The 16,282-nt window shown below is 32.3% G+C and overlaps 1 protein-coding gene across 7 annotated transcripts in view; it reads left to right on the top strand.

Moving 5' to 3' along the window:
• LOC117119451 (inactive rhomboid protein 1-like) overlaps positions 1-16,282 on the top strand; it is a 68,155-nt gene that overhangs the window by 38,153 nt on the left and 13,720 nt on the right. For 4 of the 7 annotated variants that reach the window (XM_033264277.1, XM_033264282.1, XM_033264280.1 and 1 more), the window contains 6 exons: positions 1,319-1,515; positions 8,133-8,204; positions 10,534-10,730; positions 11,021-11,170; positions 15,124-15,295; positions 16,056-16,233. In XM_033264277.1, coding sequence (XP_033120168.1) covers positions 1,319-1,515; positions 8,133-8,204; positions 10,534-10,730; positions 11,021-11,170; positions 15,124-15,295; positions 16,056-16,233 — 966 coding nt within the window. The remainder of the gene's footprint in view (positions 1-1,318; positions 1,516-8,132; positions 8,205-10,533; positions 10,731-11,020; positions 11,171-15,123; positions 15,296-16,055; positions 16,234-16,282) is intronic. The other 3 variants (XM_033264281.1, XM_033264283.1, XM_033264284.1) reach the window with 3 other exon arrangements.

Below are 16,282 nucleotides of genomic sequence, written 5' to 3'. Positions count from 1 at the left end.
TTTAGACTTGTTTGAAAGTACAGAATCTGAAAGCATAATACACATTATATAATGATCTGGTTCCCTCATGATTTATGTATCAATAGCTCATGAATTGTTCATGATCATGTAGCAGTTTCCAAACAAGTTTTGAGTTTACAAATGAAACTGTTTTAGCAAACAGTCTCTACTAAATCATTTTGTTTCATTTCTCGATGGAAATGTTGGTAACTTTCCAAAATGTAAAACAAACAATTCAAAATTCTGTTTCTCTTTTCTAAAATTTTGTAGTTACTGTAACAAAATTTCTGAAGTGTTTGTCTTGCTTATATACTGCATGTTAATGCTATTCACTATGTCATCTTAGTTTACTGAAACGCAATCAACTTAAGAGAATTCTTATTTGAATATAGCCTTAAATCACAATATAACCATTTTTAGCATTTTCTAATATTGTTTTGGTGTATTTTAATAATACACTTGTGATGTGTTACACTTATTTCTCCACACAACATACTCATACAAACTTAACATTAGCAAAAAGAAGTATTATAAAACAGGATTACAGAATAAGTGTGCGCAAGGAGGCCAAAATAAGTTTGAAATCAAATTTTAGCCATGACCATTAGTTTAAATTATAAAAAATAAGTCAAAAAAATAAAGATCCGATGTTGGCATAAAGTAGAGATGAACGTTTAATACAATTTCTCAGATCTTTCTTGCCATCACGTTTAAAATTGCCAACAATTTCTTTCAACTTACCCTAGCAATCAAAATTGCTTTATACTGAATTGGTGATCGTTGTAACGCTGTTGTGATGTGGCATTTGATTACATTTATGCAAATACAGATGTGTTTTGTTATCAATGCTGTATGTTTTTGTGGCATTCACTATCTTATTTGAACTGCTCTTGAATTAGAAGTAGGCACTTATTTTGTCACATTGAAATGGCTGTTTAACCCAATACCAAGCAAAAGAAGTTGTAACCTGTTTGCACCTAAATCTGAAATATGGTGTGAGCACAGCTCATAATCAATACAAGTGGGGGTACAGTAAGCTTGGCTGACTGCCTTAAGCAAACCCTTACAACTCTCTTTAAATTATTGTAAGCAAGCCAGAAGGAATGTGGGTGAAATTGACATAATTGTCATGTAAATAATAGTTAATTTTTAGCAACAAAAAAAAAAAAAAAAAAACCCAAAAAGCAAGCCTCATTATTGTACATGATAACTGAGATACTGTATCAACTCATAAAACAATCTAAGGTATTATATCATTATGTTAATGATAGGTTGTTGCAGATTGGTGACTGATTTGAGTTTCTTTTTCTTTTTGTAGTCGACTTCAAAGTTATGCAAACAACTTCTTTGGTGTCGGAGACGATTGTCAAGAAGATAGTAAACGATGGGAGCGGCGGCGCTCCCGTCACTTGAGCCGCCGGCACGGAGGTTTAAAAAAGGACGTTGAAGAGAGAATGGAAGAAGCTGAGATGGAGTCTATAATGGGTCTGGTCCCTCATGTTGTTGATCCATTTGGTATGCATGGCCTGATTTGTCATTGACATTTTGAAAACAAGCCCAACCAGCCAATCAAACAACTTCTATCTATATCTTCTATCAGCCTTACTCACAATTAGTTTACGCACATCTGCAGTACTGTATGACATTATTAAGAATTAGGCCTATGATTATTAATTATTATAGGGATTCCCATATGTGCTCAGATAGAACAGCTACCACTGTATCTGAGAACATACTGTAAGCTACGATTCAATCTGAGCACATGTGGGAATCAGATAGAAACAGGACTACTGTATGGTATCCTGCTTCAGATAGAAACAGAAAGCTCGCATGTAATAATCCTAGGTGCTTTTTAGTCTGGCAACTTGGGGTCCGTTTGAGCGAAAATAGCCAACTTTTGTTTATTTCACCAGTTAATCGCGCCAAGCACTCAGCGGGTGGTCGACCATTCGAGCAAGTCTTGGCTCATGTTAAATTTCAACTTATCCTATGGTCAACAACCCATTCTTTGTTTACTTTCTACTGCGGCTATAACAGGCTCACGTAGGCACAACGCGGCATGTGAAAACTAAAGTTGAGCTCAACTTATAAACGCTGCTTTAAAATTTGTACCTGGGCTAGTTTATTCAACATTATTTCTCCAAATAATGCTATTAGCCACCTTTATGGTCCCAATGATGTGATGTTATGCTGAAGGATCTGTAACCCTATTGAATTTTCGCTCGCTGGACTGTGGACAAATGATTTGGGAAAAAAATTGTTGCCTCCGTATCCATGGACGTTCCATTCACGGTATTCTACCCAGCAATTCGGTGGTCAGAATTGTCATGGATAATCCAGATGGTAAGGTAATTAGGCTAGTGTCCGAGTGCTTTTAGAAAGTGTGTACCGGTGAATTAACTGGTAAATCGCACAGATATTTTTTTCGCTCGAACGGGCCCTAGGTAGTTTAGTAAGTGGCTGCCAGAACCTGGCTAAATTTATTATAAACCAGGATGTTCGTCCTTTGCTAGTTGTATAGTAGGTCTGATCGGGGGTCTGAAATGAAACAACAATTTCACCATGATTAATACAGATAGATTTCTGATCTTTGCAATTTAACTGATGTAATAACTTATTCCTTTTAGAGTGGTTTAGCTTGTGGTAGTTATTATACTGTACTTGCCTTCTAGTCCCAGGGTCTTGGGTTCAATTCCTGTGACTGTAGAAATTTTTCTCACAACTAAAAACAACTCCAAAACCTAAGCCTATAAAAGGACTTGGTTTATAAAGTATCTTTTCATCCTGAAAGTTGCTTAAATTAGAAAGTAGAAACAAATTATTTTTTCTTATAAATTTAGTAGGAACATATGTACAATGTATTCATCACCACCATGAATAATGCGATGAAATGCACCTTCACACACCTACACACACACACACCCACACATACATTTAAGTGCAGACAGAACAATGTGCAGCAAAACCTGTCCATGTGCAGCTTACAGATGTGCAATTTACACATTATTATACATAGTACTGTGTACACAATATGTAAGTGAAGTTTACACATGTGTGACCATTCATTATTAAATTAATTTACACATCATGCTATGTGTGTGCTGTTTACAAATATTACAAGATTTTTCATGTAGATAGGTTTACTTATGTGCAGTTTACACACAAATTTTGTCACTATCTGACAATGGTGTCTTTAGAAAACAATATAGGTGGTTGACAGCAAAAATACTTAAATTAAATTTGGTTTTTTTCCTAATAATATGGTATAAATATATTTTTTATTTATATTTTATAATTAACAAAACATGCACACTATCCAATTCAATTTCAATTTATTGTCCAAAAGTGGAAATGCAGAGCGGAAACAATTCATTGCATATTAAAATTGTACATACAGTAATAAATATAAAATACTGTATACCAATATTAACCCTTTCCATCATAGAATTCAGAATTTATGTGGTGAATGTTTATTCATTGTCCAAACTGATATGTACAGTACTTAATGATATACGATGCTTAATATATTATGTGACACTATATAAACATTCATTATTGTTTATAATAGCAAGTCTACCATCATATTCATCATGAGATAAATTATTCTGTTTATACACTGTTGCTTTCTAAATCATCAAGTTTCCTATGTTCACGATTAAAGATTCCAGAGATGTAGTTGCCATGGTGAGCGGGGGAAGATGGGGGATACCCTGTTTTCTACCCTGTCTAAACCTAATTTCATGACCCTTCACACACATTCATTAAACCCACATGCTCATTCCTGCCTACCTCCCACCCTTTGTTTTATGAATTCCTTGTTTTCTACAGTTACAAACCTGAGTTCCATTCTTCATCTCCTTCGTATGGTGTCCTTTGTTTTGATTTTACCTAATTAATTTTAAGAATTCTTTCTTTCAGTTAAATGCTTTCAATGTTCTGACTGCTATATTCTTGGCTGTTGTTAGACTGTAAGCAATGTCGGTGCAGTTGTCTGTATTTGACTGGTAATATTTCAAACATAATCTAAAAAAATATTGACAGACAAAATAATGTGAAGTCAGAATGACAGTCAAATTTATAATTCAGACAAAAAAAAAATACTCAACAAAAATTCTACCCAAAAAAACATACCAGTTTATTAGGCCTACAGGTTATCAGTTGGCTTATTCTCAGAATGGAAATACAGCATGTTGGATTGGAGCATGATGTTGCATGTGATCTTTCTGTGATCTCACATTGATCTTACATGAGCTTGGATTGATCTCGCATGAATTGCATTTGGATCTTTTGTAAAACCAGTGGGTTGCGTTGGGTACCCTCCAAACGTTTGAAGAAAAAAATCTTGTTTAAGTAAGGTAGACATATATCACCTCGTATCACCTTATTTTGCAGGCTAGTGCTCCCTCATTTAATCATTGATCCCCTACCCCCGTCCCTCGCTTCACCCTAGCATCCCTCAATCAGCCTCCCTCCTTTGTAAAACCAGAAATATATTTAAATAAATTGATAAAAACACATTATTTTTTATTAACGAAGATTCAGTAATAGTTGTTTTTGTTTAGTTTTATTTTTCAAGTAAAGTAAAAAGAAATTACACACAAAATCATCAGGGGAAGCTACAATTGATCACACAGTATAGTTCCTCCCAAGAGGCAGTTGTCCCTGAATTTAATTTGCATATATATAACAATTATATAGTCATTGGCCCATTGGTTTAGCCTAAAAGCAACAAGTTGAGAAGTGACTTAAATCAGTTGCTATGAGAATAGTTCATCGAGTCACATTGGAAAACATGGACTCAACATTAATACCACTTTGCAGGTCAGTTGAGTGGATGTAACGTAGATTTAATTAAAGGAAATTTACGATATGGATGGGTGGAAGTTAAAGAGAGGATGCACTTCAACAAGTATAGTAAGTAGCCCAGGACAGTGCGATTGACGTTAGCGTAGGACAGTGAGGTAGGCTCTAGAAACCTAGTATGTAACACTTTTTGCCTACTAATTTATTAGTGGTTGCAATTAGGCCTAGCAAGGATTTTATCACGTACAGATTATGTCTGTAAATGTCCCATTATTTAGTGACTACAAAATTTTGGTGAGTACATTTTTAGTGGATTTTACAAACCAAAAACCATAGGAAATTAGTTCTAATACTTTAAATCTCTGTGTATTTTAAAATTTATTTTAATTTTATTAACTGTAATGAGGGTAGTTTGTGCAACATCTACCTTCCTTCATAATGTAAAATAATGATTCTTGGATAGAGACCTTCAAAATCGATCATAAATGCAACTCTTCGGTAATTATGCAATATTAGTTATAGAAAGTATCATCCACTTTGCCATCATCCAAGCATTGCCCCATGTAATAACCACTTCCCGAAATCCAGATTATGCCAAGAACTATATCCCCAGGTATGACGTAGAGAAGTAATTCAAGGTAATGTATATTAACTCGCTGAGTGAACATGATGTACTTCTAGAATATTGGCCGGTGAAGATGATTTCAGTTTAATGTGACAAAGCCAACAGATCCATAACCGTGACAACCACTAGATGAATTCCATCTGCAATTGGAGCAGTCAACAGTGCATGTACTGTACATGCTAACAGACCCTGGCAATTGCATTTCTATGTAAAATGTTTTTTACAATGACAGTAAAATATACTGAACTGAAATACTACAAATGATGAAATACTTAACCAGATTTGATGGAATATTTTTGGGTATAATTAAAGTACTCCGTGAGAATAATGCTGATTCCATGGGAACAATTATGGAGTGTTTTCTACCCTTCATGAATAATGGAGTACTCTCTCATAGTAATAGGGTACTCCTTGGGATAATGGAGTAACTCCTTGGGATAATGGAGTAACTCCTTGGGATAATGGAGTATTACTGTACTTTCTTGCTTGGAGTAATGGGATATTCCTTGTGAATAATGGATTATTCTTTACTCTCCCGGAATTTTTAAGTATTCTCGTGGAGTAATGGAGTACTTCTTGAGAATAACATAGAAAACTCAGGTAACTGAATATTCCATTGGTATCTGTTCCAAAGACCACTGGGGTAATAATAAGTTGCGTGTTAGGTACTCTTGACAATGCTGTTTCATACTTTATTTCATAGGAAGTATAGCGGAAAGAGTATAATTTTATAGTAATAGTTTCCTGTTTAAAATAAAGCATTACTATAGAGATGTGTATAAGAGACAGTTTCTACCCTTCATGAATAATGGAGTACTCTCTCATAGTAATAGGGTACTCCTTGGGATAATGGAGTAACTCCTTGGGATAATGGAGTAACTCCTTGGGATAATGGAGTATTACTGTACTTTCTTGCTTGGAGTAATGGGATATTCCTTGTGAATAATGGATTATTCTTTACTCTCCCGGAATTTTTAAGTATTCTCGTGGAGTAATGGAGTACTTCTTGAGAATAACATAGAAAACTCAGGTAACTGAATATTCCATTGGTATCTGTTCCAAAGACCACTGGGGTAATAATAAGTTGCGTGTTAGGTACTCTTGACAATGCTGTTTCATACTTTATTTCATAGGAAGTATAGCGGAAAGAGTATAATTTTATAGTAATAGTTTCCTGTTTAAAACAATGCCTAAAATTGTGTATCTGTCTCAGAGAGGATTATATGTTCAATATTTAATTGGGTACTTTCCTAATGTTAAAAGATTAGATAATTAAAAATGCTACTGTATGATCAAATGCAATTTCAAGAGAGGTAATTTACTTCACAATACTAAATTCAGTAAATGACCTTTTGCAAATTATGGACTATTTACAGACAGTAAGTATTAATGTATTTTTAAAGGATTATTTGAATTGTAATTTCGTGGAAGGAAGACTTTTAAGTAATGAATTTTGAAGGAAGGGAGTGTAAGGGTCATCTAGGGTTAATATTGACCTTGGCTCTATCATTGGATGAATCATATGAGAGGTTTTAGTTGAGAGAAGTACTGTAGTAGGATCAAATCCTAGGAGCATCCAATAAATATTGGCAAAAATATTTTATCAAAGTAATGATAATAATTTATTAATTTATATTGCAAAATAAACAAACAATAACATAATAAAACCAAAACCAAACCAAACAATTGTTAGTTTTATAGGTTTATTTAACTTTCTTTTTTTTAATGTTTTGTGAATTTGTGCTTAAAAATGTCGTTTTTATAAATTAATTCAAGAAAAATAAACAAATATAAAAAATGAATAATTATCCTCATCCACTTTCAGTCTTGCAAGATGCAATCCTGTGGCAGTAATGATCCCATAGTGGGACTTGTGGCCACGTACCGCAACAAAGACAAATATAATAATGGCGTTTTATGATATAATGTGTACATTGCGAAAAATATGAATTTCATTATCAATTAATTTTGATTATGAAAAAATGATAATAGTGACAGTAAAGTATTAACTATATTCTAGCCTAGTTCTACTTTGGCATGGTATGCATGGCATTGCAATGTGTATTGCAATGTGTTTGTGTATTGCAAATTTAACCTTTACTAAATAAAATAAATATGGATCTGTGTTAACTTTTTACTCAAACATAAAAATACTTTATTATTGATTGACTATTTAACATATTATTTTATTAATATTATTTATTAACCTAAATTTAAGAATACATGACACATGATAAATAGATACTAGTAATAATAAAAAACAATAATATTTTTTTTTTATAATTGTCCATGCCAACTCTGATGCCAAAATTGGAGACTCCTATTAAACCTTTCATAGAATACATCAATTAAAAAATTAATTAAGCATTTATTTTGAGGTTTCCATATTTGGATTGCTTTGAGTCAAAAACACATGGAACATGATTTTGTTTGGATGTTGAACATGGCACTTGCCCCACATGGAACACATGTTAACAATTAGATGTTAATTTTGCAGACTGAACTGCAAACCTACTGTCTGCTTTCTGCTTTAATCACTGCACACACGAAGTTAATTCTTAGGAAGCATTGCAAGTTTTTTTTTCTCTGCATTTTGGATGTTTGTCACAATTGCTCTGTTTATACGGAAGTGTTAATAATAGGTGCACTTGTGCCTAGGAGAGCTTGTTCTCGCTAGCCAGCTTAACTCGCTTTTTTGCTACAGCTTCTGGGAAGAAAGGCAAAGGCCCTGTGCGTTATCAAGCTTTGAGAAAATGGAACGAAGTGAAAAGTAAAGGTGAGGGCCTAGGAATATTTGCATGCATCTCTTTGCAGGAGTTGCGGTATGGATTGTGTAGGTCATGTGATTAATACCTCAGCGGAACTTTCTTGTCAGATCATATTGTGATGGAGGATGTTGAGAATTACTTGCCACTATGGGGTGTGGACTTAAAGACAACATTCTCAGCGAGGAAATAATTGAGAAAAAGCAAAAAACCAACAATAATAATGTAAAATGTCATAAGCAATGTGGACCTCATACCTTTGTGTTATGTGCAAAATGCTAAATATATTAATATAGGCCTATATATATATATATAGAGATTAAAAGGCAAAATATTGGAAAACAACAATGCTGTGGGAAACAATGGCTGGATCTCAGTAGAGATACAAAAATGATAAGCAACAGCTAAAAAGTAAACGTAAGTAAACAGCCAGAAATAGAACCAGAGCTTTCGGACAACACTAGTCCTTCCTCAGTGGCGAGTGAGTGAGGGTAGAAAAAGCTAGATGGTATAAAGTGAGAATTTCATGCAAGCATGATTGGAAACAATAGGCTGGGTGAGATTAGAATAAATAGCCTAAACAAGTAAACAGGAAGGCCAAAACTATACTTTAGAGGCAAGCCTCAATAAATAGGCCAAATGATTTATCCAGAATAAATTGAAATGCCATTGGTTTAATTTAGTGTACTGGTAACGTTCCTAATATTGAGTCCAAATGGTGTGGTTGTTTTAAGTAAAAGTTCCCAGTGATTCTCTTTATCTTTGCGATTTTTGTCGCTCCAACTGGCATTATGGTCAATTGCAATCATTCTGAAATTTGGGGTAAACATTTTCTTTAAAAAAGAAAGCAAAATCTGAATTTTACAAGAAAAAAATTTAATATATTAATTTTGAATAATTAGAATTGTAGATGTGTATAAGAGACAGATATTTGTGTATGTGTGTGTGTGTGTTTTGTATTGAAAAACAACCTAGCCTTGAAAACTCGCTGCCAATTTCCACACACTCGAATAATTATGAAACAAAAATGTCAACAAGAAACCTAGGTGGATATGATTGTTACACAGTATTTTCAGTATATATTGGAACTCACTTTAGGAAAAGTGGCACAACACAACAAAATTAAAATGAAATACAAAGCTTATAACAAAAATTGATTGGCGAGAATAGAAAAAAAAATTACAGAGAACACAAAGTTTCAAATACCTTTTTTATGAAACTGAAGCCTAAATGTTGGGAGTTGTTTCAAATGTCACTGTTCTATTAATTTATTTTCCATTATTCATCTCTGAAAACATACAGTACTCCCATAGTAATGAGGCATGAATATTCATATTATGATGTTTATATTCGACCAATCAGCATTTAGATTACATTCCATCACGTTTCACATGTCATCATTGTGTTAGACAAGTCTTTATAATTCTGCTCATATTTTAAAGTAGTATAGAGAATTTTATCTTGTAAGAAATTCTATTAATTCATTCCTTCATTCATTCATTCATCCATTCTTTCATTCATTCATTCACTCATACACTCCTTCATTCATTTATTCATTCATTCATTATTTATTAATGCATTCATTCACTCTCGTTTATTCTTTTATTCATTCATTTATTCATTCACTCACTCATTCTTTGCTTCACTCGCTCATTCATTCAATCATTCATTGCATCATTATTTAATGTTGCACACTGCAACATACTGAAGGCTTTGCTTATATGTTGAAGGTTTTGTTCGTTCGTTCAGTCATTTATTTATTTTTTTTCACTTATTTATCTATAGTATACATTAGTTCATTCTTTTACTTATCTTCCTGTTCACCTTCTATCACCCATTTATTTTTTCATCCATCAATTAATTATTTATCAATTTATATTCATTCTTCATATAGTTTAGTTTAGTTCATATTTTTATATAGCGCCTGTTCCTTTAGGTTACAATGCGCTTTTTTTTTCCCGTGGTCAAAAGTCCACATGCTAAGTGTTGCTGCTGGTAATCAGTACAGTAGCAGGCAACTCCACCAGGTACCCATTTATACCCTGGGTGGAGAGAAGCAATGTAGATAGAGTGCCTTGCTCATGTACACAAGCAAAATGTACAGCGTGGGATTGAAACCCAACCTTGAGGTTGGGAAACCAAACCATTCCTGCTGCGCCCAACTACTTCCTTTCATTAATTTATTTGATTATTCTTTCATTCATTTATTTAGTACTATTATATTTATTTCATTTTGTAATTTTTATTGTCTTTACATGTATACATTTTGAATATTTTGTCAGACGTATTTTTATCAAGCATTGTTGATAAGCAGTGTGTATTGTGTTACATTTTGTACAGCCAAGCCCAGGGCAAAAGGAGACGAAATTGATGGAGCACGCCGAGCTTACCAGAGTTCACAGGCCCATTCTGTTGCCACGACAACCGGCACATCTAGTACGTACAAGAGAGCTTTATCACGACAGTTATCTCGGCAGAGGAGTAAACGACAGTCAGTAGCTAAAATGGGATGGGACGCACTTAAGTCAACTCTTGGAGTAAGTTATTATTACAGTAAGGTAACATTCTTATCCTTAAAACTTTCAAATGCCTCATCCTTGTATACGTGGTGTAAATGTAAGCATCCCAAGCTATTCATTTTGATTGGTTGTGACGTAGATTCAGGATTTATATTGTAATTTTACTTTGCATTTTGATTTCTATAAGGGGTAAACATTTTCTTTAAAAAAGAAAGCAAAATCTGAATTTTACAAGAAAAAAATTTAATATATTAATTTTGAATAATTAGAATTGTCACATATTTATTAAATTTAATTTTCTATTGCAGCGCCCTCAACCAAAGACGAGTAGATCTCAGGACACGCTGGTGCACCAACGTCCGCCCATGATTCATAGTCGTAGCTTTGCACCAGCCAATACTATGATGGACGAAATAGATGATTCAGATATGGATTTTTCTTTTTTTTCTCCAACATTTGTAAGTAATTCCCCATTTTAAAAATTAAATTCACAATATAGGTCAGGTTTGGGCCGGTTTAAAAGTTATTTATTGTTTACACGTGAAAAAAGGTGGCCCTGAGGCAGTCCTGAGCCGATGCAACTTGAGGTGTGATAGGGCTCTAAAAAGCAATGTATACATTTTATAATAAAGAATAATCCTCCATTTCTTTTGAATCAAGAAAAACATTAAAATGGCTTTATTATGTGACACCTAAGCATGTTTTAGGAAACAGATGTTTTCTGTTTTTCAGTAGAATGTGTGACTTGATTTTTATTTTATTGGATTACACAATTTACTGGAAAATAATATTGTATAATAAAAAAATTGTGATTGTGAATACAAAATGTATATTGAAAACACATTACTTTTTTTTTTATAAAGATGTCTCTATATGATTATTTTTTTAATGGAAAAGTGAAAAATCTATTTTACATATCATAAAAAGAATATTGAATATTAAATTACCCTTGTTTTTTTTTAAATTGGTTTATAATCAGTATAAAGGATTTTTTTTATTTTTTGGTATTTTTTATTTTGAAAAAAATGAATTTAGAAACATTAAAATAAATATTGACATGAAATGTTTATTATTTCCACCAAACAATATCAATCATTAGAATCATTCATCGTGAGAGTGTACTACCATTAAATGGAAAACCCATTTGAATGCTTATTGGCTAGCTTGGTTATTTCATGCAGGGGAGTATAAAACATGTCAAAAACTCACTGCCTATAGCCTCTAAAAGACTATCAAATTTTAATTGATAAAAAACTGTTGTATAACCAATAGTATTGTTTAGAGGGGGGCCGGCCTCTTTTGGATAGTCAAAAAAAAAAAGAGAAAGAAAAAAATTATCGCCTAAAAGACCTCAGAGGTTATTTTTGGGTGTCCAGAATACAGAAACCCCCTAGGGTATTGTTATCTGGATCGGCCCCACTTTCGGCCCCTTCCAGCTCCCCCCTTTTTTAGACGTCTCTGGATCCGCCTCTGCTGATGTGCCTATATATGGCCATGATGTGATGTCATCATTTCCATATTTAGGTATGTCACATGTTTTTGTCAAATAAAATGTGATAGTCTCGACAGGCCTTAAAAGTTCTGGCATTCTTCCATAAGAGCTGCTTTCAACTGCTCATCAGGGTTTGCTCTGTCAACTTCCTATACTTATACTTATGCATTGTTATTGGCTGGGCTTTGTAGCTCTTACATCCTTTGGCTTCCACCCCCAAAGTTAAAAATAGATACCTCACTTACAAAGTAATCACAGAATTCAAACTACATAAACATTTTCTCAATTTATTAAGTAACAAATTAAATTTTTATCAGTGGTTTAAAATATTATAAAAATTAAATGACATAAGTGCGCATTAAAAACGGATAAATGATTTATAAATTTTTAATGAGATGGAGATTTAAATAATTGACATTTCACTGATGTACATTTCTTTAATTGATTACCAACCAAGAATATAAGAATGACAAAATATTATTATAATAAAATATTATTATAATTTTGACATTTTATGCAACAAATTAAAAAAAAAAATTAGTTATAAATAATAAATTTATAATGCCGACTCCCTCCAATTAAAGGCCACTTTCTCGGACTGGAGTTTCTATTGTCTTTAGGAGCTTTGATCTCTATTTAGAACAATAAGGATAAAAGACATATTGTTAATTTGGAACCACAGAAAAGTGGTTTTTAATTGGAGGTGAATCCATATTTGGAGGGGGTCTTAAATTACAGAGAGACATGTATAAGTTAAAAAATTGACTTTCATTATTTGTTTCCTGTTTTTTATTTTAATTTTTAGATTTAATTTTTTAGTTTCAAAGTGCATATTCTCAAATTCCATATATGACAAACATAGAGCATGTATTATAATAGTATTTACACTTACAGAGCAATCTGATCAATAGCTATAAAAATATATTGTACACAGGAACCCTAAAGATATAATAACAATGTTGTATAATAAAATATAAAAAATAAAGATAAATTTCATATTAAATTTATAAATTTGAACTAAAAAAATTCAAATAAATCAAAAAAAGATAAGTACATAAATGATATTAAATAACTATATTATATAAATTTAAAATAAATTTAATAAGATAAGAATGCATATTAAATAAATGTATTTTAAATAAGTAGATGAATATTATATCATATAAGTAAATTATATACCATGTTGGCTAAATTTCTCTCCACAGTATCTAATTTTCGTTGACAAAAACTGCTGTATGCCCGTATATAGTCATGATGTGTCTATATATGGTCATGATGTGATGTCATCATAATCATATTTTAGGGATTTCACATGTTTCAAATAAAATTTAAAAGTCTGCTTAATACTTAAATTTGAGTGTGAATTGTCAGCAGTGTATTGCAATAGGAAGTGATTGGCTGGCAAAATTATTTGCACATTTTCTAGATTGAGATTTCATACTTCTCTTGATACTCATCAAGTCATTTTCTGATAACTCGCACGCTTCATTTTGTGGCTCATAAATTTGTGTCATAATTTCAACCATTAGTAAATTAAAGGTTCCGTGTATGTATATGCCAAGGGGCACAGGGAAGAACATTTTAACAATATGATGTGGTATGTTGGTGGAAATGTAATATGTGTTTGTGGGTATGCTAATAGAAAGTATTTTGGTAGGTACATTGTGGGCTTTTGAATGATGTTTTTTGGGTATGTTGTAGGTGCAAGTTGAAGAATTTGCTCATGGGTGTTGGTAGATGTGCTTCTGGGTGTGTTGTAGGATGTGCTTCGGGGTGTGTTGGGGTGTGGATAATTTTTATGGAAATTCATAAAAATCTGAGAGGGTCATACTGGAACTTTTTTGAAATTTGGTTGATTTGACACGGAATGACCCAACAAACAGCATATAGATTGGATTACTGGCATACTATTTATTTTCAAGTGTTGTATAAAATAAATAATAGTTCTCCCTTAAAAATGATATTTAACCTCAATTTCTAATTACAGGCACTCTCTCATCCTCCCACATGGTTTTTGTCTTATGTGGATTGCTGTAATTTGTTTTGATTTTGGAGACCTTAATTGGGAACTTAAAATGTTGCATGAATTACTTGAAAATGTATCAGTAATTTTAAAAATACATTTACAAATATTTTGATATTGTAATTTAAGCAAAGAATTGTATATGTATGGGAAACAAGTTATTGATGAATGGTGGATGATTCTCCTGGATTCTTAATTAATTTTTCCCTTTGCTTATTTTTTTACCCATTTGGATCTCTTCCAGTTTGTTCTATTCTATAGATTGTATTGACTCCCTGTCCTACACCTGATACCCTAACTTTTCTATAATAACAATGACTTTGTTGTATCTGATCACTAAAAATGTCTTTACACTTGATTTTGCTACTGTTCATTAAACTCAATGAATAATGCTTAATGTAGATAAATATAAGGAAACTGTGGCAGATTTGGGGATGGGGGTGATGCGGGTCTTGCAATGTTTTACCAATATTAATTTTTTAAAAGTAATATTAAAATAATTTATAGTTTTATGATTATATTATTGTCATAATTAATATTAAACCTAGTAAAAGTATAATTTAGTTTCTAATTTTTTCACTTAAATAAATAATGTTAACCTAGCTGGTGTATAGTTTGATGTATTATTTTATTTATAAACTTAAAAGTCTGAGTATAATAAATTAGCTGCTGTATATATAATTTATATAAAAAATTAAGTACAGATACCTCCCTGTTTAAGGTATTGCATTAACAAGCTTTTACATCAAAGGTATTATGTTTACTCATGAACCAGGCAAATAAATCTACCCACAATGCACTGCTTTTTCTACTTGATCTGTTTTGCTTCATATTTCATTTTATTTCTCCTTCGCATGCCTCACTTTTTCCATCCATTCACCATTCACTCATTGCAGATGTCCCCAATGTCCGAGGATAGGTATGATGATGTGTTCTTTGACTTTTCACCAAAGGCTGAACGAAGAAATATGCCCCTACCCTCGAGGCCCTCCCAATCACCGATTAAGCAGTCCAGCGATGCCTCCAGCTTGCCCAATCTCCCTGGCATGGAAACGCTTTCCAACCAAGGTAATTGGATTTTTTTTTAAACAATACTGGCCCATTAAAAATCAAGAAAACATGTTATAAAAATTTTACAGAAATGAAATAAAATTTGAATTTTAAAAACATTATCTTAAGATTAAAAAAAAACAGAAAGTTCAAATATTAGAATTTTTACTCTGAAAGTTTAAGGATGTATGGTCTATTCAAAGACTGAAGTTGTGTTATTTTTAAAAAGTCCTTTATTTAAAAATTTACTTAAATTGTTGAGAACAGGTTTTTGTCTTGTTCAAATTGTCAAAGCTAATTAACTTATTGAAATATGCAAATTAAGCAATTACATTTTTAAGTATGATATGTTAGATATTCTTACAGTATATTATTATTATTATTATTATTATAATGATTGTGGTTATATTAATCCATTGGTAAAATTGTTCTTTTGTCTTACCACAATGCTCTGCCAACATATTTGTTGCCAAACCTCTTTTCTTCCAGCTCTTTAGTGAAATAATAATTTCCACTCCTTCCTCCATTTTGCCTTTGTTTGGTTTTACTCTGTTTCATTTAACCCTGTTACGTAGTCAAAAATTCCATGAGTTAAATAGGATTTAGAGTTGATGTGTAGTTATGTTATAATGTGTAGTTATGTTTAATAGATTGTTTAAAAAAATATTTTTACCGATATAAAGCCCATAATATGTTAATTGCAATAATGTATATATCATTATGTTTACTAAAATCTTTATTTTTAACTTCTCTTTTCAATATGATGTCTTTGCTGCAGCTGGTAAGATCAAAGATGCAGTTAAGAAAGTTCATAAGAGAGGAAAACATAAAATGAAAGATTCTGCGTCATCTGAACAAATGGATGATGAACCACTGATGGGCAACATGACTGTACCTAGTCCTGGTGCGGGGGACAAAATGGACAAATCAAAAGCCGCTGCATTTAGTCAAATGATGTAGGTTTATCATCAATCAATCCAATCAATTATTCTATCATCAATCAGT

The sequence above is a fragment of the Anneissia japonica genome, unplaced genomic scaffold (assembly GCF_011630105.1).
Source record: "Anneissia japonica isolate Jap-2015-1 unplaced genomic scaffold, ASM1163010v1 scaffold287990_len610157_cov183, whole genome shotgun sequence".
NCBI classification, from domain to species: domain Eukaryota; kingdom Metazoa; phylum Echinodermata; class Crinoidea; order Comatulida; family Comatulidae; genus Anneissia; species Anneissia japonica.
Note: the sequence above shows the minus strand (reverse complement) of the source record. Positions and strands in the feature narration are given on the sequence as shown.